This window comes from Pollachius pollachius (genome assembly GCF_949987615.1).
Source record: "Pollachius pollachius genome assembly, chromosome: 1".
Taxonomy (NCBI): Eukaryota; Metazoa; Chordata; class Actinopteri; order Gadiformes; family Gadidae; genus Pollachius; species Pollachius pollachius.
Window position 1 is genome coordinate 28591688 of NC_136934.1, and position 23171 is coordinate 28614858.

Sequence of the window (23171 nt, forward strand, 5' to 3'; positions counted from 1 at the left end):
TGTGCACCCCACGTTACGGCGTATAATCCATTAACGCCATGTTCTGTCCTGGTGTTCCAAGTCTGTTTAACTGACAAGAGCCCAGAATTCACCATCTATTGAAAAATCTAAGCACAAGACTTTAGTTTACAAAAAAAGTTTTTATTATTCTTTAAAAGGTTTGTACACTCAGTATGAGAATGTGCTTACACAATACTTACAGAATATTAGGGTGAAACATTTGTACAAACCAAAGCTAAATACCCCCCTGGGCCCCGGCCCCCAACCTCTCCTACCAGTGATTTAAAACAGAGGACTGTGAAGTGAGTATGGTGTAATGAGATGCTGCAGAAGAGGGTTCAAATGGAGAGGCTGGGCAGGGCTTCACAGTGACCCACCCCCTGGCCTGACTACTGCGGTTTGGTAATTACAGATATTTACAGATGAAATAACAACCACAAAGTCAACTACCTTTTCTATATATTCACATATAAAGAAATATACATGTGTTGGAACATTGTTTAATGCAAATCAAAGTAAGTGATTAATGAGCCCATGCTTAAAAAACGAAACAAAAAAAACAAATAGCAACCTTGAGAATCTCACAGTAATGTGCATCAGAATAGGCGAGTCAAAATAGTGATAGTTAAAAAAAAAAAAAACGTTAATATTATGATGCTACATCCATCACTTCTGTTCCAGGACAAAATTCGGCCGAGTATAAGCTGGTGGAAACCAGGACAGGATGAAGAGTAGTCTGAATGAAAACCTAGCTGCAGCCCTACGCCTAACCCCACTTTAACTGTTTTATTACATAAACTCATCGGTGTACATATGAAAAATATTGATCTGAACCACCCTCCTCTTCCTCCCTGCTGGGCCTTTTGAGCACATATGGGGATTGACAGCCTTGACGTGTGAACCGGTTCAGTGTGAACCTGGTTACCAGGTTCTGGCTCCTACATGGATACCGAGTAGGAGGAGGGATGTAGGAGTCAGGAGGACCGCCCTCAGAAGGCCTGGGGGGGGGGGTGTCCGAAAGAGCGGAGTTCCACAGCCCAGCTAAAAGCAGCACCAGAAACAGAGTCAATGGCAAAGGGCTAAAAGCGCACACACACACACAAAAAAAATCCTATATAGAAAAAAACAAAACACACAAACCTTTCTATTCAACATTGATCCATGGAAAGTGGAAAGTACTGAAGGGCGATTTACTAATTAAAAAAATAAACCTTCCTGGTCGGGCCAGAAGAGTATTTAAAAAAGTGGAATTGAGGTGATCAACTTGGGGGGAACAAGTTAAGAGCCAAGATATGGGGTGGGCGGCGGGGTTTAAAATCAAACATGACCGTGAGAACAGTCTGTAGCACCCACTGCGTCATCCTTTAGCGGAGGCTGGGCCTGGAGCGGCATCAGTCTGGTCAGCTGTGGCTCATGATCAAAGCCACCAGGGAGGGCCAAGAGCTTTTTCTGGGCGCCACTTCAGTTCCTGATAACCGCGTCGGCGACCGTTGCATCGATCCTCACACACACACACACACACACACACACACACACACACACACACACACACACACACACACACACACACACACACACACACACACACACACACACACCCCTACTCCAGCTCGGTGTCTTCTTTAGGCCTGTACAATGAGCCAAATCGATGCATGTACTTCTTGATGTACTCCCTGGCCTTGTGTTTGACTTCCTCGTTGCACTCCAGGTCCTCCGGGTTCTTGCAGGCCTTCAGCTCCTTGTTCATCACGCCGTGAGTTAGCTTTGGGACAGAAAAGGGGACAAAGTTAACTTCCATTTCCCCATGTTTGGCCGGCTAACGTCTGGGATGGAAATGGTTTGAAAATAAGTTAGGACATTGATGGTGAGATGACGTCACTGTAAGTCGTTTTGTGATTTGAAAAACATTGGAAGCCCACTATGGTGTGAGTGGGACCAGTGGTCAGCATTGTACCTATAGCTAAACACTTCGCTCAGAGGCCTAGAAGGCCACTCAATGTGTTTACATGACACTCAAGAAAATTGAAGTATTGGGTTAGTCCGACTATGATTGGATTATGAAGATGCATGTATACACCTTAGTCTGACTTAAATCGAATCGGGTGTCTCATAGTCAAAGACCCCAAGATTATTAGATTGATAGTCGCATTAAGCGTGCATGTATACGTTCAATTCGATTGGACTTGGATTTTACATTCTGCGCATGCTCGAGATTTTTTCGGGGGCCGTGAGCCGGAAGTAGGAGACGGTAGTAGTGTTGTTGTCATCGTCGGACAACGAGAAACGATGATTTATTTAAAAAGGTGGCGAAGAAGATGGAGGAAGCCGGTGTCGTGCCAATGTATTTACCCCCTATAAGAAGTGTATCCCTGGCCGCGTGAGCGCACATGCATTCAGTGCAGGTTAAAGTACACACTACGCTTCGATTTCCCCCATGGCTGAATTAAAAGTACACAAATGTTGCTCAACAAGGTTGTAAAGTAGTTACTTCAGTCAAAATAAAAGTTTATTTGTAACGACGTGTTTACGATCTCTATTCATTCATTGCGCCGCGGCAGAACTGACGGGGATATTCTCTGATATTATGAATCTTAAAGGCTGCGTCTTGTTCTTAGACACTCTGGTACTTCCACAACAAGTAAAAACTCGTAGTGGGGGTTATCTCGGCCATGGTTGAGAACGAATTGGGGGAAAGGAACTTTGGCTTTGACTCTCTGAAGTCCAGATTGAATCTTGACATTGAGGAGAAAGGGATTGTTGCCGTATGCGGACTCTCGCGGAGGAGCTCCGCCAGTGGCATAGAATAAAACATTCAAAAAAGGTGTAGAGGCCGGAAAGTCCTCCAAAAATAAAAAAGGCCATTAAGACACATTCTTTGGACAGCTAAATCCATTTAAATGTTTGGTATGTCAAAATGTACAGAAATACAAAGAAAATGACTATCATTCGTGTTACCTTTCTAGCGAGATGCTTGAAGTCATCCGTGTTGCTGATGCGTCCCAGTTTACAGTCTGGCTTTCGGTACGGATTCAGACACTGCACAATGAACTGGGATATCTGAATAGGACACACGCACATTAAAACACCACATCTACATCCAATAAACAGCCTTTGCCGTCGTTTTGTGTGTTTGCGTTTCCCTTTCAACCACGGGAGCCCACCTCTTTGCGGAATGTCTCTTTGCTCTTCTTGGCCAGCTCGCTGGAAGTGTCAGCCTCAGCAGTCTTTGTAGAGAACTGTCAGAAAACACACAATGGCAAAAAAAAAGATTATTTCCTTCAAAAATGTCATTTTAAATGAAAGCATGGCTTTTGGCAGCAGGATCCCTTCGTTACCATCTGTTCCAATCAGAGAACCAAACCCAAGCGTCTCCTAGGCAGTGGAGGCACGGAGGGCAACCTCACCTCAAAATAGAAACCTGTCCTTTGTGAGAGATCAGATAACACAGGGAAGTGCAGCCTTTTGGTGTTTGACGCCTTCAACTCAATACAGAGAACACAACACATTGGAGCATAGCGGCCAACAAGGTCAACTGTGGCAGCAACCATCATCTGGTCCACAGGCGGGATATCATGGGACATCATTTTAGGAGGCACTCTCTCGCTGGCCTCGGCTCCGAGGTACAAAGGCAGCAGCTGACAACCCTTGTCCAAGCTAGTGGGCAGCATGAAGGTGAGGCAGCAGTAGAGACACAGCCCTGCACCGTGTCAATGTACATGCTGAAAATAAAACCAACCCTAGGAAAAATCTTGAAGCACTCATTGTGATTGACTTATCAACAAATACGGTCGAGGAATCAGTACCACATCTTGTCACACACAAACACGAATGGAGGGGCCCCCATCTGCTTCCCATTAGCATCAAAGGCAGGGAAGAGATGAAGGAAGAGAAGAAAAAAAAAAGGGGTGGGAGGGGGGGGGGGGACAGAGATGAGCAGAGCCCAATCACCCCCTCTCCTCTAGCCACACAGGGGACCAGGGGACAATGGACCGGCAGCCGTCTCCTGCTGCAGAGCGAGGCCACAGCTGAAAGCAATCACTAGTGCAGCATCTTGAATTACCTCAGGGACAAACACTATAATCAGGCTTCGTATCCGAGCGGGAACTAATAAACAGCAGACAGGATTATTTCACACTGTCAGAAGAGGTAGTATCAGATATAAATGGTGCAAAAAAAAATTTCTCCTGGAGAATGTATCGATCCAACATCGATTGTGGATGAAGACTTTGATGAAAACCAACATGGATTCTTATTTCTATTACTTGCACATACCAAGAGGATTCTCCAGAGTCCAGACCCTTACCTTAGAGGGGTTCTCATCGTAGGTAGGAGTTCCCAGGTCCATTTCAGACTCGTGGTCTATGCTCGTGTTGTCACTGCTTCCGTCCCAAGTCGGGGGGTCCCACTGGGTTTGCCTGAGGGAGAGGAACATGTCAGACACGCTATGTTTACTTCATTTCTCTAATAGAGTGAGAGGCCAGAGAGACACCAGGAGTGGATGTGGGGGCCGGTATTGCAGACCTGGTGGCGATATGGTAGTAGTAGATCTTTCCTTCAGGGTCCCGTGCCACTTTCCAGCTGGGAGGTAGAACGATAGTTTTGGGCTTGGGTGGAGAAGGAGGAGGGAGGTCTATCACATTGTTGGGTACAATCATCTCCTGATGGGGAAAATGAGTAAAATAAAAACAAGAGGGTGGGCAAATAGCTGGATTTAGTTCCACTTTTAAACCTCCACATGGTTATTTGACAAGAGAACTAGAGAAGAGCTTTCAAAAGCCCTTTTATGTACCAAAAATGTAAACTATTTCACATTAAGATAATTCCCATTCAAATCATACATTAAGAGATCGGACTTCGGAGTACTTGTTAAAATATGTGTTGCAGGAGAAGCAATTATTATTTATAACCATCTCCCCCGTGTGGTCAGAAGCAGTGTTATTCATGTCAAAAGAGCAGGATGTAAATATGACAGTGTCTGTATAATCGCATATTAGGATACATGCTTATACAAAAGGGGAGCAGAAGCCCGGTGTGTTACCGGCTGGACCGTCTGGGACGTGACGATGGTGGTGACGGTTCCTCCCTGCTGCACCACCACCCCCTGCTGGTGACCTGTGTACACAGGTGGGCCGTGGAGGTAGCCGGCAGTAGGGTCTGTGTATGCCTTTACAAACACAACACACCATCAAACACCAGCTGCACACACACAGAGACCATGTAGAGGGGATTCATGTGTTCACAATCAGTTGCCGATTTGATAAAAATTATTACAGGAAAAATACAACAGGTGTAATAAAGTACAAATATCCAAGTAGTGTGAAACCCTGCTTTGGTAGACTCTGGTTGGAAAGGGAAGGGAATTGTGTCCATGTTTGCGTCGAGCGTGGAGATGTCTTTTTGTTGTAGATTGTAATGGATTTGCCTACTGTTAAAGAGCCAGTGAACCCTCAACCGCATCAATAGTACATAGTATGCATAGTAACCTAGGGCATTTTAGTCAAACATAGTAATCTATTTAATTGTGTCAACGTCACCGTGAAATAAGTCCCCAATTTAGAGAAAAAAAAAAAAAGTGTTTTTGCCATCTCCCCAAAAGACATTCCGCTCTGCTGTGTAGGTAGGTGGCGTTCTGTTTGTGACGCCAGACAGCCTTTTCTGAGGCACTCGGACGTTCCGACCAAGAAGCTACGGCAGCATGTGGACGTGTGGAGCTCTGTCTGGGTGGTGCGTGTGGTCGTGCGGAGCTCTGTCTGGGTGGTGTGTGTGGTCGTGCGGAGCTCTGTCTGGGCGGTGTGTGGGCAGCGTTTGACTGCAGCATCCGAGAGAAAGTCTGGCTTTTCAGACCATTATTATATCATTATATCATTCTGCAACTGCCATTTGTTGATTGTGACTTTTCGCCAACACCCTTTGGGTGGGCAAGGGTCACAGTGTCCAACTGAGAAGTCACCACTATGAAACCCCACATTACAATTGTCAATGATCAAATCAAATAATGTTTACTTAAAAGGACAGAGTTTCTTGTATTCTCATCAAGGAGAAGAATGCATAAGGGGATCTCTGCTCCCTCGTGACCGGTATACCCTAGGCACAAAGGTTAACGTTAGATAACACTAGGAACAGGTAGAGTGGCTAGACAATGCAAGGAATAGGAGACAGAGCTTACATGATGAAAGGGAAACAACATGAAGTATTTTTCCATCACACATCATACGTAAAGCAGAGCTGATCTCAGCATTTCTGAGACCTGTGCCACTGTATAAGAAGTCCTTACTTTTGTCAATGCATTGGACTTCAGCTTGCGGACCTCTTGAAGGGACGCAGGATCATTTCCAATCTGGGGACTTCTCCGTGCGGAGCTCTTGGAGAGACGCAGGGAGGACTCCCATCTAGGCCTCAGATGATTGTATGTTACGTTTTATTTTTTTTTGTATGTTATGGTACCGTTATTACCCAAATATATGACCATAATAGTTCGGGATGACTCTTTATTCTCCCCAGTTTGGTCAGTTTATAATTGACGTGGTCCGGAATTCCCGCCACAGTTCACTGGCCCTTTACAAGTGGGTTCACTGGCTCTTTACTAGTGGGTTCACTGGCTCTTTAAGCTACTCATTTCGATGTATGATGCAGATCAAACCGATAAGGACCTGATGATGTTACCTGTATGACAGGTGGGTTGGCCTGGGGATAGCTGGGGATGCTGTAGATGGTCTGGCAAGGCTGGCCCTGATAGTAGATTGCCGTCTGCGTCTGAGCCTGATTTGGAGCCACTGCGTACTGCTGCTGCGTGGGCTGGGTCTGCACGGTGACCGCCTGCTGTATGGAGGAGTCCCATAGGGTGGTGTAGCTTCCTGGGTGCTGGCCTGGCACCGGTGCTGCCCTCACTGCAGGCACAGAGAGGACAGCCACCCCTGGGTCATGGGCTGTCACCATGGGGGGTTGGGCATATTGCTGGGGGTTGCCAGCACTGAGTTCTACAGAGTTGATGGTGATGTGCTGAGGGACTGGAGGTGCCTGGGTGGTGGTGGGAGGAGGGGGTAGGCCCAGCTCAGAGATGAGAGGCTGTGGAGGAGTTTCTTCGTATGTACCGGCAGCCACGTCCACCGGAGGGGTGGGAAGCAACACTTTGCCCACATTGGGGTTGGTGGGGTCTATATAGGTCTGTAAAGGGTACCCAGGTGGGTAGTGGATGTATCCAGGACTAGAGACGTAGGGCAGGTTTGGGTCAAAGGCCAAAGTCTGGAGCTGCTGCTGCTGCTGAAGTTTCTGGGCTTCTCGCTGAGCGACCTCCTGCTCAAACAGCTTTCGCCGTTCTTCTGTAGACAGCTTGTTGCGCTCCTTCCCAACTGCCCGCGGAGTCTTGTTACTGTTGGAGGAAGGGTCGAACCTTAGCATGCAAAGAAAGAGTACAGGCATCAGCTTTCGGAGTGTTTACTCCTAAACCTTAAGTGTTTCCAGGCCTTGCTCGAAAAAGAGGTGATTTGATCTCAAGCAATTCTTGTCTGGTAAAATAAAGGTTAATAAATACATACAACACAGGACACCAAACCATGTTCCCTGCATACCGTTCGTCTGTTCGTCTGCTCCTCTCATAAGGGGAGGACAGAGGGGAGCTGGAGCGTCTCCTCCGCCGCTCCATGCTCCGTGGAGTCTTTTCAGAGGCTCGCTCCCGGTCCCGGTCCCGATCCCGGTCCCGGTCCCGCTCTCTGTCCCGCTCTCTGTCCCGGTCATGGTCCCGATCTCTGTCCCTGTCTTTTTCCCGTTCCCTCTCCCGGCTGCCAGAGGCTGTGCGTGGGGTCAGAGCTGGGTCTCGCTCTCGACTGCGATCTGTGACTCGGACAGTTGAGCCATTTAGTCAAAGACATACAAGTTGCCCAACTTACAGTTGGAAGGAAAAGTTAACTCACCATTCGTTTCCTTTTCCACCTGGCTTTTCTTTGGTATCCTGTAGACCTCCTAAAACAGTTGAGTAGTTTAGTTTCAGCTCGTAAAACATTCTCTACAACTTCAAGGTATAATTCACCCAGTCCTTAAAATTCAAGAACAGTATACCGTTAATGACGATTTGACCACTAAGTCCTCTTTCACCTGTGCCTCCTTCCTACATAAGATCGGTTTGGCTGTATAAACCTCCAACAAATATGATACCGAACAGATAGTAGCCATCTTTGATATGGCTAGTGGCAAACGTAAGCATAAAATGAAAGAGTGAAACATTCCTTTAAGCAATATAATGTGTTAAGTGACACAAGTATGAAGAGTTATTGGACCATCTTACCTTAAGATCTTTCCAGCTGTCCAGGAGTCTGGCCGCCATGCCACTAATGTCCAGACTGCTAAGCTGTGGTTCCTGGCTTCTCTCACTTTCCACATCCGAAGGCCCCTCCTCTTCATCCTGAGACGGAGTGCCCACTAGTGAAGGCTCCAAGGGGGCCGCTGTACCCACTAGTGAAGGCTCCAAAGGGGCCACTGTGCTTTCTGTAGTGGTGCTGGCCTCTGGAGCCACAGAGCCAGCCTCTTGGGCTTGAAGACTAGCTTCCCGAGACTCGGAGCAAGCCTCCGAGGCTGGTAGCCTGGCCTCTGGGGCCACAGAGCCAGTATCATGAGCCTCCAAGCTGGCTTCGGGAGCCTCCAAGCTGACTTCTGGAGCCTCCAAGCTGACTTCTGGAGCCTCCAAGCTGGCTTCTGGAGCCTCCAAGCTGGCTTCTGGAGCCTCCAAGCTGGCTTCTGGAGCCTCCAAGCTGGCTTCTGGAGCCCCCAAACTGGCTTCTGGAGCCCCCAAACTGGCTTCAGGAGCCTCCAAACTGGCTTCAGGAGCCTCCAAACTGTCTTGGGGAGCCTCCAAGCTGGCCTCTTGGGATTGAGCCCCTGCCTCTGGGGCCACAGAGCTGGGAGGGACATCAGTAGCACAGGCACTGAGATCCTCTAGGCACTCCTCAATGCTTGCAATTTTCTCTTGCTCTGTGTTTTCTACCTGGCCTTCCACATGTTGAGTTAAGAATGGAGCTTCAGCCACGTCTGCTTGGTGATACTGGGTTGTTTGGAGTTCTAGCTCTTCCTCCGTCTTTGCATTCTCCTCCTCTGTGTGAACAATCTGGTCCTCCAATCCTTCAACATCTTTGTCATCAGCTATTTCTGGAGCCTCAACTGCAGCAGAGCCATCGATTGCTTCCCCTTGCACAGAAACCTCCTTAGTCTCAACCTCTACCTCCATCTCTTCAGTTTTCCCCTGTTCTTCCTGTTTTGTGACATCTTCGTGTTGCAGCTTAAGTGGTGTACTTTCATTTGAGGCAGACTCCTTCTGAGTCTCTCCATTCAGAGAGACTGGCTCTTCTATTGTTTCCTTGATGGGAGATCCAGCTTCACTTAAAGGCTCTGCCTTCTTCTCCATGCTCTCTGGCAATGGAGCATGCACCAATTCCTCCTCATCATCATCCTCCTCCTCCTCCTCCTCCTCCTCCTCCTCTTCCTCCTTGCCATCAGATGCCTTACTGGCGTCAGAGAGTGCGCTGTCCAGGCTGTTTTCACTGATGATTTTGAGTCTGCGGTACACGGCTCGCTTTGGGGTGTCACTCTCCAACTCGGGTCCTAGTTTGGAGGTGGAGCCGTCGGGAGTGTTGAGTGGGGTCTGGGCTCGGGAGTTGTTCTCACTGGAGTAGCCGTCCATCTCTGCAGGCTGGGGGAGGGCGTTGGTCTGGGCCCAACGCTGGATGGAGCTCAGAACTTTGCTCTCCTCCAACATGTTTTTAGTGGAAATGGGCAGCACGGACAGGGTCTTTATTATCTTGGGCCAGAAGAGTAGAATATCAAATTATTCATTTCAAAACGTTTTTTCATTTTTTTGATACAATACATTTTTCTATGGTTGGACTTGTTACCTCAAACTGAAGCTTGATCATGTTGGAGCTGTTGCCCTTGGCTTCAGTCAGCTCCGCCATGAATATCCATAACAGAGACAAACCGTGATGGTCTAGAAACTGCTTCAAACACGATGGGTTTTGAGTATCCTGGGAACACACAATATCATCTCACTGACTACAATTGACCAAAACTGATAATATATCGACACATTGAAAAAAACCTTCACAAAAGATAGCCAGCTACACAAGGAGTTCTCACTCTAATCAGCTTGAGACAGAGGAGTTTCTGCTCTGTGGTCTCCACCCGGACCATCAGCCTACAAAGAGACACCACCTCCTTCTCATCAGACAGACCCTCTCCGTTCTCCAACAGGGCCTCTAGCTCCTCATCCAACTGAAAGATAGAAGACAAAGTATATTAGTAACAGCTGTAGTTCAAAAAAAAGAATACTTATTGAAGTTAACAGAAATAGTTGGTTTTTAGAAAATGAGATGATAACAGAGCAGCTTCCTGGACAACCATTGAAACAAAGAGTGCAGCAAAGGATGGGTTTTAAAATAACCTCTTGTGTTTTCAACAGTGTTATATATGGAAGAGTCCCGTATCTCGCAGCAATTACCCATCAGCCAATTCAGACCTGAGCCAGCTGAGCACCACTAGTAATGACCAGCACTGAATAGGGACAAGGCATCCCTGAAGGTAAATGATTAACAATGACCGTGGTGAGGACGCTCACGGTGTCCTTCTTTCGAGGGCGCTCCTTCTTCATCTTCCCCGCGGCAGCTCGCACACTGACCCGGTTCTCCCCGCCCAGGAAGCCTCTGCAGCTGGGAGCGCCACAGAAACACTTCTGGGCCTCTTTGCTGATGGGTGGGGGAATTAAGAATAAATGTTATAAACTAATGACATGGAATCGTTTACATGTAGATTTAGGGGATTTTTCTTTTATGCAAAGCAATTTACAACCATTAATTCACACATGCACAGCGACAGCGGAGTCGACCCTGCAACAGCCAGAACGTCAGGAGCAGTCAGGGTTAGGAGTCTTGCTCAGGGACACCTCGACACTCCGAGGTGCCGGGGATCAAACTAGCAACCTTCCGGTTACCACTCAACCCGCTCTACCTCCTGAGCTACTGCCGCCCCAATATGTTAGGATCTCAATAATGACACGCAGAGAACAGAAAAAGCAGCTGTAGTATAATAAACCAATCCAATGATGTCGCTGTTATCGTCTCACCCATATCTCTGGAACTGGTAGTCGAAGGTGAGCTCTGTTCCTGCGGTCACTGCTCTGGTGGTGAAGAAGCCCACTCTGAGTTGACCGTTTACAGTCCACTGGACAGGAGAGGGAAATCATTAAGGTCCACATAAAATGGAAGCCACTGGAAGTAAGGACGTCAGAGTACTTCCCCTGGTTCCACTAACCTTCTGGGTCTCACAGTTAGGCTCACAGCTGTGGTTCATGAAGCGGGAGCAGTTCCCTTTCAGCGTTGCATCAATGATCTAAAAGGACAATACACAACATCAAGTATTGAATAGAAACCAGACAGTTGCAGCTGTATTTCCTTCTACAGTGTGTCACAGTTTTAGACGTACCTCGTTGTTTTTTAATGCCATGAAGTAGTAGTGGATGTTCTTGTTGCGTGCATATTCCTTCACCCTGTTCTTGAACTCCTTGTGGTCCAAAACCTCACCACAGTACTCAAGGACAAAAGTGTTTCTGAAACAAAAGTCGACATTAACCCCAAACATATGATTCACCCACCAATAAACAGAAACATTGAAACATTCAAATAAGCCATCTGTAGGAAAAGCTTACTCTGATAAATCTTTAGCAGCTCTAAGCCCCCAGCCCTTGTCTTCTGTGAGAATAACCTCAAAGTCAGCATGCTGCTTCATCTGAAAGCGTCGATTAGAGCAGTAGTGTCCATTGAGACATCGTGATGAGCTGAGGGAAAATTTTGGGATAGGTTAAAATCAAATTGTGTAATACTTTAGCCTCCATTCAGAAGGTCCCAATTGTATTTTTCCAAACATTTTTAATTGGAAAAAAAAAAGTTAACTTCCAATCCGTACCTTCTGAATACAAAATAAATGTTGTATTATAGTACCATCTACCACATACTTAACAATAGTCTAACCGCACACTTTTGTAAACGATTATATTCAGCTTACAATTATTGTCAATCTCTCTTAGGAAATTTAAGTTTACAAATGTTAGGTCATGATATTTTAGTCAAAAACCAACACACACACAAAAACCAACACACACACACACCATTTAACAACTCACCACTCAATCATCAACAGTCTGTTTAGGCAGTCCTCGCCACAAGCCAACACTCCTCGAGAGCGCTCCTCCCTGGACAGGACTGAGCACTCGCACTGCATGCGCTTGATGTCACGATGAGACTTGCTCTTCTTTCTGGATAAATATATACACATTTGAGTTAGGGCTGGGGCAAAATGATGATATATATCATGGAATGATAGAAAAAAGAACTAGTGATATTCCATATTGTTCTAGCCCCAGGTCTTAAATCAGTGACAGAATTGCTGTGTCTCACAAGAGATCAACTGACTTTGCTTATAGTATACCACATGAATCACAATCGTTAAAATTCATACACAGGGTTATTTAAAAACAAGCATGACCATATGGTTATTATAAACCATTTCTAAATTGAATTTGCAGAAAAATAACTATCATGATGATTATTATGGAGAACATAAATTACTTATATAATGATAGAAGAGTTTGGCCCTAACTCCTACACCAAATATAAATGTAAAAATTAGCAAAAAAAACGAGTGCTTTAGTGAGCTAAAACCAATTGACATTTGAAACAACCCATTAAATCATAGCAAAAATACCCTCAATACCTTTCTGTAAGATACAGATTGTCGTCGATCAGGTCAAAATAAGGCGGCATCTTTTTAGATTTGGAATAATCCTTCCATTTATTAGAATCTCGAAAGTCTTTTAGGTCAAGTAAAGGGCGGGACAACTCAGCCTTTGCCGGAGCATCTTTGGTGACTTCCCCATATCTGTGGCGCTCCCGTTTGCTCATGGGCCCAGGTTCTGCCTCGTTGTCCGAGTCTGATTCTATCTCTTGGCGCCTTTTTTTGGGTGGGCCTCTGCCTCTGTGGGGTCTGAGTGCCTCTGAGTCTCTGGGGTGATCCGAGACGGCAGAGCCTCTGCTGTTGCTGCTTATCTCATTAGCCTGAACGAAGGTGGAGGTGGAGGTGTTCGGCCCGTTGCAGGTTTGACTTTGAGACGGTGCTTTGCGGTCACCGTCATCCTCGTGGTCGTTGGTCAGAGAATCAGGGTGGACTTGACCCAGGGGGTCCTGATATTGTTGAGGCATGTGGAGGTAGGGCGGTCTGCTGGACTGCATGATAGGAGGGAGAGGGGTCCATGAAGCATTACTCTGCCTGTATCCCAGTCCTAAAGGAGGAATTCCTGTATGTTGGGGGTTGAGTAACTGGGGCCCGTAACTGCTATCTGGCTGCTGGTATGTACTGCTGGGCTGCTCCGACTGAGAGAAATCCCAACCCATGCGGAATACACCGTTGCTGTTGACAGTGTTATTTCTCAAGAAGTCCTCTTGGTGGTATTGAGGGAGCATTTGTCCATCCCTTCCACTTAGATACGGATGCCCATGCTCAGGCGGATGAAAACTCTCATTGCTGTGGGTAGCAGGCTGGTTCAGTGCACTAGTAGTTAGCCTTTCTTCAACACATTTAAAGGCATCCTTGTATTTTTGGGCCGGGTTTGATCCCTCTGACTGACTTGTGCTGTCAATCATGTTGCTCTGGGACTGACACATCATATCATGAGCTGAGGCAATTACTTCCTCACATGCTGGGGCAACACTTGGATGCCTCTGTTGAAAAACAATTTCTGTTGGGACCTGACCAGCACCCCGTTTGTGGTGATTGACCTCATTCCTATGTTGCTCCTCTGAGCTACTCATTGGACTGCAAGAGCCTCCATTATCCAGCGGATCAAGTGCTATGGAAGATTGCTGGGGTATGACAACTATAGAGCTTAACCGTTTGATTGCCTGTCCACTATCAGAGTCAGACTCAGAATCATCACTCTCACTGGCATTGCTGAGTCCTCCAGAGTCACCAATGTGAACCGATTCTCTATTAACTGATGTGCTCTTGTGAGCGTTATGACGTTCTTCAACAATTCTGGGCAAATGTTGCACATTTGTAGTGGTTTTAATTTCTGAGGTATCATGATTCTCACACCGTTTTTCAGTAACAGACTGTTTTGAGTCAGAGAGACGTGCATCTCTTTTATTTTGGTATTTTAGTGAACACTTTGCAGATGTGCTATGAGAAATAGTATCATGCTTTGTCCTCTCTGGGTTCTGTGCCGCTATGGAATGTGTCCCTTCTTTCTGTTTAACTCCCTCCTCCGGGTTGACATCTTTCGAAAAAAAAATGACAGAGGGTACCTTTTTAACACTAGGTTTATTATCTGCAGATGGTAACCTCTGAGAATTATCACTGTCAGATGTGTCCTGTCCAACAATATCCCAGCGAGACTTTTTTGCACTACTTCTGGTCTTCTTAAGTGGATCTTGGTGTTGTCGTTCACTTGTAGGTAACAACTGATTCTCAGCCTTCAGATGTGAAATTTCAGGCAGACCTGTGGAAGGTTGAAGGTTGATGGACACATATTTTTTTGGCAGTACATCCTCCGAGATGGCACTCCGTTGCAAGTCTTCTGCAACAAGTGCTGTCCCAACTGAGGAATTATTACTGCAGGAATTTGAGGTAATCGCATTAGAGTCCACATGCAGTACATGGTTGGTACTGTAACTTTCTTTACCAATATCCATGGCACCTTGGCTAGCACTAGTCTGACCATCATTTGACGGGAATTCCATTTCAACACGAACTGCTTGCAATTGTTGGGAGGATGGTTCCGGAAAATCCTTGTGAAAGGACAACACTATGTCCTTTGAGCTCTTGTTATATTGTTCCTTTGCCTGACATGCATCACTCAACTCTTTTTCATTAAAGGAGTAGGATTCTGTGGTGCTTGGAAGTGTTTGTATCCTATTAAGGCTGTGAAAGGCATCTTTTGATTTTCTATCAATTACTGCCATTTTTGAGTTGGACTTGGAAGGGTCTTTCGACTCCTGTTGACCAATCTTCTTGGAGGTTAAACAGGAACTTTCAGTGCCTGAGCTCCAGTCAGAGATGCGGGTCTTCCCTTTCTGATCTGCATCAAAGTCACTGGACGGGCTTTTCTGTTGTCTTCTTTCAGAAGTCTGAGACTGACTAAAATAGGTTGATTTAGCACTACTCTGGGATTTGTGATGCGTGGCAGGTTTCCGGTGGTTGGAGTCCACTTCAGGAGAGCGCTTAGAGTGGGATTCAGAGTCCGAGGTTCTCCTTCCGCTCCTCACAGACTTGGATTTTTTGTCAGTCTCTGCAGACTGAGAAAAATCTACAGATTTTGAATCCTTCTCAGATTTTGAGTGAGATGATGATGATGATTTTGAGTCTTTTTGCAAGCTGGCATGAACAGATGATCTACTAGAGTCATTTGTCCTGTTTCGATTCCTCCTGTGATCATCATCAGAGTCTGAGCTATCCCTACTTTTGTCAGTGCGGGATCGAGAGGACCTCCTCTCTCTCCTCAGTGGGCTCCTGTGTGACCTGCGATCAGAATCATGATAGTATGATCTATCAGCTCTTGATACTCTATCACATCTGGATCGATCAGTTCGTGAGTGGGATGAACTTGTCCTGGATGCTCTTGATCTTGACCTTGATTTAGTCCTGGACCTCCTGCGCTCCTTCTCTGAACGGGAGGACCGAGATGATGCGTGCCTTGAATCACGCTCCGATTTGGAGTAACTTGAGGAGCCTTCACGGTTCTCTGAGCGTTTCGAGGAACTTTCCTTTTCATCCACATTTGACCCAGAGGAAGACTTTTTCTCTTCCTTGCTTCTACCGTCAGATTTTGTTTTAAGTGAGGGTTCAATTATCTTGTGGCTGGAAGACATTTTGGCGCCATCGCCATCTGATTCTGACCCTGCAGGAGCCCTTTCAGATTGAGACCTGGTTTTCCTTTTGGGGACCCCATCATCCTTCTTAATGATAATGGAAGTCTCACCGTCCTTTCCAAAAGATTCTATAGGCTTATTGGGGCTAGGAGGTACCCTTATCACAGAGGCTTCCGTTTGCACATTCTCAGAGAAACAATCAATGCTCATAGTCTTAAGTTGGGGTGCGGACACTTCTGCCCTGCTTTGCAAAGACGATTGCATTATAACTGGCTGTTCTGGGGAAATAGGCTCCTGTGGCACATTGCTAGGCATTGGTTTCTCCTCAGTAACAGAGATGCTGAGAATCTGCTTCTTGAAGTGAATCTTTCCTAGGTCCATTTTGGGTTTAGGGGGTGAGGGAACTGACATTGGAGGAGAAGGGGGCTCAGCTGTTGATGTTGGCACTGTAGTTGACTGCAGTTCCATTACGCTCTCCGAAATCTGCAATGTTCTGTCTTGAGGGGGCGAGGATTCAAGTGTCAAGGCAGAAGAAGATTCAGTTAGAGACTTCTCGGGGCTCGGTGAGATGAAGAACACACTTGGGGATGGCTTCTTCGTTTGAGAGAAGCTGAAGGACACTTTTTGGCGACCCTGGTCCTCTAGGTTCACCTTCATCTTGGTCCCTTTGGGCAAGAGATGGTTTGACAGCATGACCCTCGGAGTGAGGCTTTTAATTAGCGCTGCCTTAGAGAGGCCCTCCACCGTTACCTAAAGGAAATAGGAAATTAGGGATAATCTATTATAATAGGATCACTTAATAAAGCCAATATGAACTGTGTTTAAACACACCAGTTTACATAGCTTACCGAGGTGCCACTCCCCTCCTCTCTGCGGCCATCCAGGGTGAGGACAATAGAAAGGAGAGGGAAAAAAAGAGAAAACTATTACCACAGGACGACCAAAGGTACTACCAATTACAACTTAGATGAGGTTGAGAGCCTTCAAGGCCACGGGCACAAATACAGCGATTATTTTCGTATTTAGATAATCTTTACTATAATTGTATATTGTATATAAAACATCCAAACAAATACAAAATTGGATTGACACAATTTCTACAATTGCAGTCTAGAAACATAATGTTTTGTTTAAATTGTAGCCCACTTTTCCTGTATCAGGTTATGACAATCTTATATTGAAGACATTCAATGGATTATTTTAGAAAATGAAAAGCTTATAAATTATTAAAATAAATGACAATAAAACATTAGCAAAAATAATCACTATGTAATATTTGTATATTATATTAGAATAGGCCCATAACAGATACAATTGTGATATGGTACATTTCAGTTAAGACAAATTAAAGTATTCATTTTATGGCCCATTTATTTTCCAATAATCCAAGTTGAATTTAGCAAGGTAAAAATAGTTTATAAACATGATAGTTAAAATCCTCACCATATCGTAAAGCTTGTTGATACATATAATTATAAGCAAATCTAAATGAACAAGAGTGCTCACAACTTATTTCAAGAGTTTTCCATTGTGAAGGTTATGGCATTGGTGCTAAGCAACAACTAGATGAACTATACCATTAGAAGTACAAGTAGTACCCAAATGTCAGTACTAAGTACTGACACTTGCCGATATAGAGTACGTAATAAAACCATTACAGTTTAAAAAGCCATTGAACCCAATGTTTCAGCGGGAATTCAAAAAGAAAAAAGGGGCTGAGAGTTCTAGGAAAGAGGGGGGCGTATTATCAACATGGTTACGGGCCACAGCAACTTTGTGATGCTTTTTAAGTACCATTGTTGAATATGAAAGTTATAATAAGCGATGTTGTATATGACATGCGCCACACACTGCAGCGATATACTATAGGTGTTCGAAAAGCCTAACCCTAGGAGTATTAAATAAATCGATGCCAAGACAGAGCTACACCATCCACACACACCGTAGCAGAAGTTTCCGAAAAGCTAAACCAGCCCTCGGATGCTGTAGTCAACCATCGCCAAGGCAGAGCTCCATGCGTCCACACAGGCCGCTGCCCAGACAGAGCTCCACACACACCGCCCAGACAGAGCTCCACACGTCCAACAGACTACTGCCCAGACAGAGCTCCTCACGTCAACACACACCACCCAGACAGAGCTCCACATGTCCACACAGACCACTTCCCAGACAGAGTTCCACACAGACCGCTGCCCAGACAGAGCTCCACACGTCCACAGACCGCTGCCCAGTCAGAGCTCCACATGTCCACAAACACCGACCAGACAGAGGTCCACACACACCGCCCAGACAGAGGTCCACACACACCGCCCAGACAGAGGTCCACACACACCGCCCGCCCAGACAGAGCTCCACACATCCACGCACACCGCCAAGACAGAGCTCCACACATCCACAAACACCGATTCCCAGACAGAGCTCAACACGTCCACACACACCGCCCAGACAGAGCCCCATACGTCCACGCACACCGCCCAGGCAGAGCTCTACATGTCCACACAGACTGCTGCCCAGACAGCGCTCCACACATCCACACAGACCGCTGCCCAGACAGAGCTCCATACATCCACACAGACCGCTGCCCAGACAGAGCTCCACACGTCCACACACACCGCGCCGCCGGTGCCCCTTCGTCGTGACGTCCGAGTGACTCAGAGAAGGAACTCTGACATCACGAAAAGAATGCAGCGTCTGCATTGGCAGCAGAACAGTGATAAAATGTCATAAATTACCATGTTGACGATCATATACGATAAATTACTACATAAAAAATAAAAAAACTGTTTTGGGTTTTCTGGCTCATTAACGTTAGGACACGTTGCGTAAAGTGGTAACGGAGAAGTTTTACGAGTACATGCAAACAGTTTTGGGCGGCGACCGAATACTGTATCACTGCCTCCCTATCACCAATGCAACATTGCAATAGGAGTCAAAAGGTTGGAAGGACATTAAGGATTATAGCTTTTTACAATTATATCTGATAACCCATTCATAGTGGAAATGGGAAATTATCCAAGTTGTTAAGGCCACCATTGAAGTGTAAGTGAGCCCCCTGGTTCAGATCGTATTCAAACATTAAAAAAAAAACGCTTTTGTGATTACATTTCGAGGAAGGAGGGTGGGCCTGTTGTCCCAACCCCCTCTAAATTTGTGATACTATTTTAGTATTGTCGTTGTGTAGGAGTCACGTATGAGAGTGATGTTGTGAAATGCACCACACATCGTGGCGTTATACTATAAGTGTTCAAGAAGCTTAAACAGCTCTCGGAAGCTGATTAAATATAAAATCTTCCTGCTTCCAAGACAGAGCACCACACATCCACCCACTCTTTGCTGTAGGTGTTCCTTGTCGTGACATGGAAGTGCCTCAAAAAAGGCACGTTGACATCCAGAATTTAACGCATTTTGAGTATGCAGAAGATTGTAACGTTCACAAACTGGTGTGTGTAGACTGACGAAAACGTAGGATTTTAAACCCATTATCTCTAAATGAGTCTAAATTTTTAATAGTGATAAAAGGGAATATATATTTTTGGTTAACCCCTAGAAAAAATTTCAAGATATCCCTATTTTAGAATTAATTATCTACTACTGTTCATGGAACATACCAAAATTTGGGCTAGTATGTCATGAGAATGTACTTCATGGAAGCAAACCGTTAATACAATTTTGATTTGGTTTAAATAAATGAGCCATATCTTATACCTGATCTCTGACTTCAGCACAGCATCCATTGTGCAAAGTGTATATAGGTTTTGTGGACCTGTGGAGGCTGCTGGCCCAGATAGACCCAATTCAGAGAAATGAATCCTCACATGTGATGCCACACCTAGGGGGAAAAAGGGAGATGACATGAGTTTATAGGTTAAATTCGAACAGGCTCTTGATTCAAACGTGTTAATGTATTGTTTACTGACATGACACGGACGTCGGTGCTAGCATTCAGTGGTGCTATGGTGCGTCTCAAATGGCCTCTGAAGATAAACACAAGGACGCATCTCAACAGGTTCGGCGGTGTACGCGATTTGTCTTGAGCTCCATGCCCTCCATTGTCCCAGTAGAAAGATACTGTGATCCCCCATGCTCATAATGTCAAGGAGAACGATAATGACTGAACAATGACCCTCAAATAGATTTATAATAAAAACACAACAACCTGTAAGTGGTTTGTGTTGCACCACGGTACTGGCTTGTGTTTACTCACATGAAGTAGGGGGAAACAGTGATGCAGTTGAAGATAAGCGGGCACAACAGACTCCATGCAAACGCAAAACATATGTTCAAGTGTCGAACGTCTCAATAATATCAACAAAAGGCACCTGGCAAGTGAGGTGCATGCAGTTACAATGCATGCCAACCCCAGCATGGCCTGTGCTGAGCAGGGTCAGCCGGGGCCTTTTAAAGCTCACCTCGTTTATAAATGTTGACTGGCTACAAGGCAGCAAGGCTATGTTGAAATAGTTATTTACATACAATCGAAACTTGAAACCAATCGAACGCTAAGTGAAAAACAATAGCACGATTACGACTCGTACAAAGAGCCCGTTTGTTTTGAAACAGAATACTACATTAAGGGCAAAAGACAGCTAGGCTAACTACCTATGGCTAACGTTGACTGGCTATACCGTTCCCTGGAGGCCTTCTCCAAGATGCACAGCATACCCTTTGGAGCAGTTTTCCGGATCCTATATTGTTAGACAGCGAGTGTGGTCATGATGTTAAAAACAAAATAATTATTTGTACAGATCTCCATCGCAGCGGGTCCTATTTGCGGACCATCTGGTGTAGAGCTAGGTTAGCTGCACTCTGCTAGCATCCGATACAGATCTGTTGAACTAGACGCTAGATAAATTCAGCGCTGTGTTTTTAAGTTCCTTTATGGTGGAAGCCTTTACTTCCTCCGATAACTTATACAGATATGAGCATTGTTGATCAGTTATAAACACAGAGGAGGTGTTTCATTAACGGGTAACGTTTATAATCGACCCCAGTCTACCGGCTTCACTAGCATGGTGGCTAACACGACCTGCTGTTTTGTATATATCTAAGGATTGTTTCCAACATGCATGAGCAGATGTTGTCAGTGGACAATATATTCACTTACCGAGTGTTTCGGGTCATGGGGCTTCCCCATCTTCAGAGCCATCAGCCATCGGCCTCTCCTAGAACATGCAGCGGTCTCTGCCGACGTCAGCCCGGGCTGTGTGAGTGATCCGCGGCTCGCTGGCTGCGGTGCTTCAGCCCGATGTTTTCATACAGTCCCCTGGAAGCCAGGCCCAATGGTCTGATGGTATCTTAAAGACTTCTAAAATACCGAAAGCATCAGACGACAGGAGTTCCCCATAAAGAACCCGTTCTGATGTGTTGTGCTCGCTTTAGCACCACTTGCAGCACTTGGCCAACTGAAGGCTCGATGGTTTACTGCGTGTTGTCGTCACATGATCAGCGACTACAGCTGGCGCCAACTGTACAGGCTGGGTTAAGAGAAGGGTCTCCAATCAGGTTAATAGTAATAACTTAGGTTGACAGGCTGACAGCCCATGAACACGTTCAACCGTGAACAGATATATGCACCGAGGAAATTGTTACAGCCTGTGATTGACAAATACTTTATTTTATGTTGTGTTTATTCACCTATTGAGATGACACATAACTTGATTCAATACCACCAATTGATTTGCTTAAGATTGTTAAACTGCCCGCTCTAAAGATCAATTAATCCCTATGGCTTCATCATGGAAATAAACCAAACGCAGATACAAGAGGAACCTTCTCATGGACCAAACCAGTGGGGTGGTGTTGGCTGAACACCAGCCCGATAGATCTTATAGCATCTGACAGAGTTATTGTATTCCCTTCAAACCAGTATTACCTGGTTTGCCATCTTGGTCTCCTATTCAGTGTAAGATGTCGATTATATGGTCAACATCTAGCCCAAATATAGTAAAACAATGTAAATGGATTTGAAATAAATTAAATGTTATTCAAAAAAGCCAATTGCAGGTGCAGCCGAATGCAACCTTGTCTTTGCCCAAAACACTCCACCCACGGTCCGTGAAGTTCTGATCCCAGTTTACCATGAGCTCCTTAAACATATTGATATTGTTATATTTGTCTCTTTCTGGTGCGCCTAATTTCTGACCTATCGTCCACATTAACGTTGGTAAAGTAAAGTTAGCATGCAGGACTTCCGTGGAAGCACAGGTAGAACATTTAAATAGTACATTAAGAGATCTGTTCAATTCAAGGCCAGACAAGAAGCACTACCTCCTCCAGTTGAGTCAGCAGGGGGTGAGAGATCTGATACTTTTCTGAGTTGGTGGAAGGGAGCACCACAGTAAGGTTGTGCATGGCGTATTTCATGTTTATGAAATACTGCTGCTCCTGGTAGGCAGTCAGTGGTCTAGGCAGGAAGAATTATGAAGTCAGGAGGTAATAAAATAAAAGCACAAACACAGTTGTAACAGTTCAACAGTATCATTTTAGCTTTTTACAGTGCAGAAGCCAGGAGGCCTACCTGATCACTCTGGTGACCATTTATCCAGCCCCTGCGGAAGGGCTTGGCGGTGGCCGTGAGATGAAAAGATAAATAAATAAATCTATTTGTTAATATCACATTGTGACGAATTAGTGAATACTGTCAGCAGTCAGACTATGTTGTCATTCTTGAATAGCAATTCAACAGGGAAGAGATTGGTGCACATGTAAGGTAGGCTATTTTTGTTCATGCTATTCCCACATCTAGAAAATATAATAAAGATAGGCCTATACTAGAACAAAAATATAAGAAATATGCAAATAGGCATAATTATATTTCTTTAACCATGAGACACCAATCTCCTTTGAGTCATGGTCTGGAACGGAGGCAATAAGCACTAGGTGGAGCTAGAGGTCATCACCTCTTGCATGTACAAACTTAACGCGGACAATATTAAAACTAGAAAATGCATTTCCTGCAGAAAATACGGTGAGTGCTGTAGTAAGAAGTGAGGTTGAAAATATTTTTTAATAAAGCCACATAGATTAAGACATGAATAAACGTTAAATGGCCTAAATCAAGTGAAGGGTTTTGAACAAAAGTTCCAAAGTCTAAATGGAGTGAACAATGTAAACATGCACACCATTTAAGAAAATGTAAATGGTTGGAAACAAATAAAGTGACAGCTGAATGAAAAGCGCAAAGCATTGCTAAAAATGCAGAAATTTATAATGAATTGAACTGAAGAATCTGAAAGGTAAAATGTATTGCCCTGCACTGCTGGTTTGTGTGTA

The 23171-nt window shown here is 45.2% G+C and overlaps 1 protein-coding gene across 5 annotated transcripts; it reads right to left on the reverse strand.

Moving 5' to 3' along the window:
* Nucleotides 1-179: 179 nt before the first annotated feature.
* Nucleotides 180-21296, reverse strand: setd2 (SET domain containing 2, histone lysine methyltransferase). 5 transcript variants are annotated; one of them, XR_013812266.1, is made up of 24 exons: nucleotides 21004-21296; nucleotides 19817-19873; nucleotides 19605-19728; nucleotides 16748-16769; nucleotides 12751-16649; nucleotides 12161-12292; nucleotides 11687-11815; nucleotides 11464-11587; nucleotides 11293-11370; nucleotides 11105-11202; nucleotides 10583-10727; nucleotides 10123-10257; nucleotides 9882-10010; nucleotides 8282-9787; nucleotides 7911-7959; nucleotides 7569-7830; nucleotides 6664-7390; nucleotides 5039-5164; nucleotides 4522-4658; nucleotides 4304-4415; nucleotides 3162-3236; nucleotides 2956-3057; nucleotides 1141-1762; nucleotides 180-1041 (listed from the first exon to the last, which is right to left on the reverse strand). XR_013812266.1 is itself a non-coding variant. In XM_079746900.1 (23 exons), the coding sequence occupies exons 2-23, from the start codon at nucleotides 19839-19841 to the stop codon at nucleotides 1601-1603; spliced, it is 8280 nt and encodes a 2759-aa protein (XP_079603026.1). In that variant the 5' UTR covers nucleotides 19842-19873; nucleotides 21004-21296; the 3' UTR covers nucleotides 180-1600. The 5 variants fall into 5 exon arrangements, 4 of the variants coding, with proteins under 4 accessions (XP_079603026.1, XP_079603027.1, XP_079603025.1 ...); XM_079746900.1 differs by having other exon boundaries at nucleotides 180-1762; nucleotides 10601-10727; XM_079746901.1 differs by having other exon boundaries at nucleotides 180-1762; nucleotides 6664-7369.
* Between the last annotated feature and the right edge of the window lie 1875 nt (nucleotides 21297-23171).

Excerpts from the sequence above, each read along its gene's own strand:
- setd2 (XM_079746899.1), bottom strand. The coding sequence starts at position 19,841 with ATGCTAGCACCGACGTCCGTGTCAT. Across the intron at positions 5,165-6,663 it reads CCAACCCACCTGTCATACAG|GCATACACAGACCCTACTGC; the intron begins GTAACATCATCA and ends GTGTTTGTAAAG. Across the intron at positions 1,763-2,955 it reads TCAAGCATCTCGCTAGAAAG|CTAACTCACGGCGTGATGAA; the intron begins GTAACACGAATG and ends TCTGTCCCAAAG.